The sequence below is a fragment of the Entelurus aequoreus genome, linkage group LG12, assembly GCF_033978785.1.
Source record: "Entelurus aequoreus isolate RoL-2023_Sb linkage group LG12, RoL_Eaeq_v1.1, whole genome shotgun sequence".
In the NCBI taxonomy this organism is placed as follows: Eukaryota; Metazoa; Chordata; class Actinopteri; order Syngnathiformes; family Syngnathidae; genus Entelurus; species Entelurus aequoreus.
The window spans coordinates 3,322,443-3,325,503 of NC_084742.1; the positions used below are offsets into that span (position 1 = coordinate 3,322,443).

The following is a 3,061-nucleotide window of genomic DNA, read 5'->3' on the forward strand; positions in this document are numbered from 1 at the left end:
ATGGGCCGGGCAAGGTGCATGTCATCTCCGGAGCTTGTGACGGTGAACCGGATGTGTCAGGTTCAAGCACCGATGACATCTATTAAACAGACAAAGAAGCAAGGAATCAAACAGAGACGGAATTAAATTTGGCTCAATGAGGGGAGCGCGTACACCTGAACCCTTGTACAGGTGTATGCAGTTTAGGGCGGCATGGCGTAGTGGGTAGAGCGCCCGTGTCAGAAACCTGAGGGTTGCAGGTTCGCTCCCCGCCTCTTACCGTGCCGTTGTGTCCTTGGGCAGGACACTTCACGATCGCCCCCGGTGCCGCTCACACCGGTGAATGAATGTTGAATGAATGATAGGTAGGTGGTGGTCGGAGGGGCCGTAGGCGCAAATTGGCAGCCACGCTTCCGTCAGTCTACCCCAGGGCAGCTGTGCCTACGAAAGTAGCTTACCACCACCAGGTGTGAAGGAATGATGGGTTTTTAACATGTAAAGCGACTTTGGGTACTTAGAAAAGCGCTATATAAATCCCAGTTATTATTATTATTATTATTATTATTATTATTACAGTGTTCCACCACGCTCTGACGAAAGATTGTACTCCTCCTCTTTTATTTGGACTTTCCCTGATTACATGGCAACAGCTGTTTCGAAAGGGTCGGTGGTGGTAAACAGACGCCGCCTTTGGTTACAAAACAGTTCAAAGAAAAGGTTGGTTCAAAGAAAAGGTCGTAAACAGCCGTTGCCCTCGGTCACAAAACAGTTCAAAGAAAAGGTGCCTGGAGGTAAGTCAGGTCCTGCTTCCTCTCCGCTTTGTAGATCTTGGGTCAAGACAAAATCTTCCTGTGGATTACAATACTTTAAAGAAACTGACACCTTCATGTCGCTTCCCATCCTACACAGTGGAGTTTTACAAGCCTTTTGATTAGGGATGTCCGATAATGGCTTTTTGCCGATATCCGATATTCCGATATTGTCCAACTCTTTAATTACCGATACCGATATCAACCGATACCGATATCAACCGATATATGCAGTCGTGGAATTAACACATTATTATGCCTAATTTGGACAACCATGAATGGTGAAGATAAGGTACTTTTTACAAATAATAATAAAATAAGATAACTAAATTAAAAACATTTTCTTGAATAAAAAAGAAAGTAAAACAATATAAAAACAGTTACATAGAAACTAGTAATTAATGAAAATGAGTAAAATTAACTGTTAAAGGTTAGTACTATTAGTGGAGCAGCAGCACGCACAATCATGTGTGCTTACGGACTGTATCCCTTGCAGACTGTATTGATATATATTGATATATAATGTAGGAACCAGAATATTGATAACAGAAAGAAATGGGGGGAGGGAGGTTTTTTGGGTTGGTGCACTAATTGTAAGTGTATCTTGTGTTTTTTATGTTGATTTAATAAAAAAACAACAACAAAAAAAACAAAAACGATACAGATAATTAAAAAAACGATACCGATAATTTCCGATATTACATTTTAACGCATTTATCAGCCCTACTTTTGATTGGTAAGATCAAAGACAGCATTTGTCTGCTCGCCGGCAACTCATTGAAACACAAAGTTTTGTGATAACTTAGATATGTCACGTGGGGGGGTCCGCAGCTCGCTGCGGGGTTGTTCTTCCGATGCAAAAACGGCTCCGGACGACAGCGTGAAGGTGAACTTGGATTTATTAAACATAAATCACTCAAACTATCACAAACACAAACAATAAAGCAAAAAGGCAAGCGTGCCTAAAACACAAAAGAAGCTGCTAGTTAGCAGAAGCTATGACCTGGACTATGACTTACTTGGTCAGCAAGACACATGAACCAGTGTGACACAGACATAGGGATGATACTCGAAACCGGTTTTCCCAGTTGTTTGATAAGAAAAGAACCGAGTCCTCGGACTCGAATCCCTTTTTGAGAACCGGTACCCGTTATCGAGACCACTATAGTAAAGGAAAAGAGTTGATTCTTTATTCGAATCCCGTCCCGACCAGAAATGCTCCGTGGGACATCACAAGAAATGACGTCACGTAGCTCAGTCATTAGGCGCAGATAGCGAAAGCAGGAAAACAATGGACGGGAAAAAGTGCTCCAAGGTGTTATAAAGTTCAAAACAAAAGCTATAATCCATCGAATAACTTTACTGAGAGATTTGAGCAGGGTACAAACACATGACCAACACTTTTACCACCAAGCGGAAACATAGCAACCAGGCTAGCAACGCACCTCCTTTACGGCAGCTGTCGCAACGTTCTTAAAACAACCGCAGCACATACATATATATACAACACATCTCCCTTTTTTAACTTTTGTTTTTCTTTCCTTGTAAACGTTACAAAATCACACTGTAGATGTGTTGTCTGTCTAATTATAAATAATGCAGACGAGGCGTGTTGGCTGAGTTCTTGACGTTTACTTTCACAGCGTGGCAACACCTTGAGCCAGCCCACTTTAGAGAAGTGGGTAGGAGTGAGGTGGGATCTGGGGTGGAGGTCTAGAAGTAACCTGACTAGCTTGTTCTGAGATGTTTGGAGTTTAGATTTGAGGGTTTTGGAGGTGCTAGGGTACCAGGAGGTGCATGCGTAATCGAAAAAGGGTTGAACGAGAGTTCCCGCCAGAATCCTCAAGGTGCTTTTGTTGACCAGAGAGGACATTCTGTAGAGAAATCTCGTTCGTTGGTTAACCTTTCTGATTACCTTGGTTGCCATTTTATCACTGGAAAGGTTAGCCTCTAGAATGGAACCTAGGTAGGTGACCTCATCTTTCCTGGTGATGACACTGTCACCTACTTTTATGGTGAAGTCATTGACTTTCTTGAGGTTGATGTGGGACCCAAACAGGATGGATTGTGTTTTACCCAAGTGTACGGATAGCTTGTTGTCAGCGAGCCAGGTGCAAGTTCTACAGAGCTCAGCACTGAGGATTTTCTCCACCTGTGACTTGTCCTTGCCGGATACCAGCAAGGCAGAGTCATCCGCAAACAAAAACAATTCACAGTCGCATGCCGATGACATGTCGTTTATGTATATTAGGAACAGTAAAGGTCCCAATATA

At 42.8% G+C, this 3,061-nt stretch overlaps 1 protein-coding gene across 1 annotated transcript in view; it reads left to right on the forward strand.

The window, feature by feature from the left end:
• LOC133662557 (protein transport protein Sec16B-like) overlaps positions 1 to 3,061 on the forward strand; it is a 19,871-nt gene continuing 16,810 nt past the window's right edge. Inside the window, exon 1 of the mRNA XM_062066673.1 lies at positions 1 to 60. Within this exon, the coding sequence (XP_061922657.1) occupies positions 1 to 60 (60 nt within the window). The remainder of the gene's footprint in view (positions 61 to 3,061) is intronic.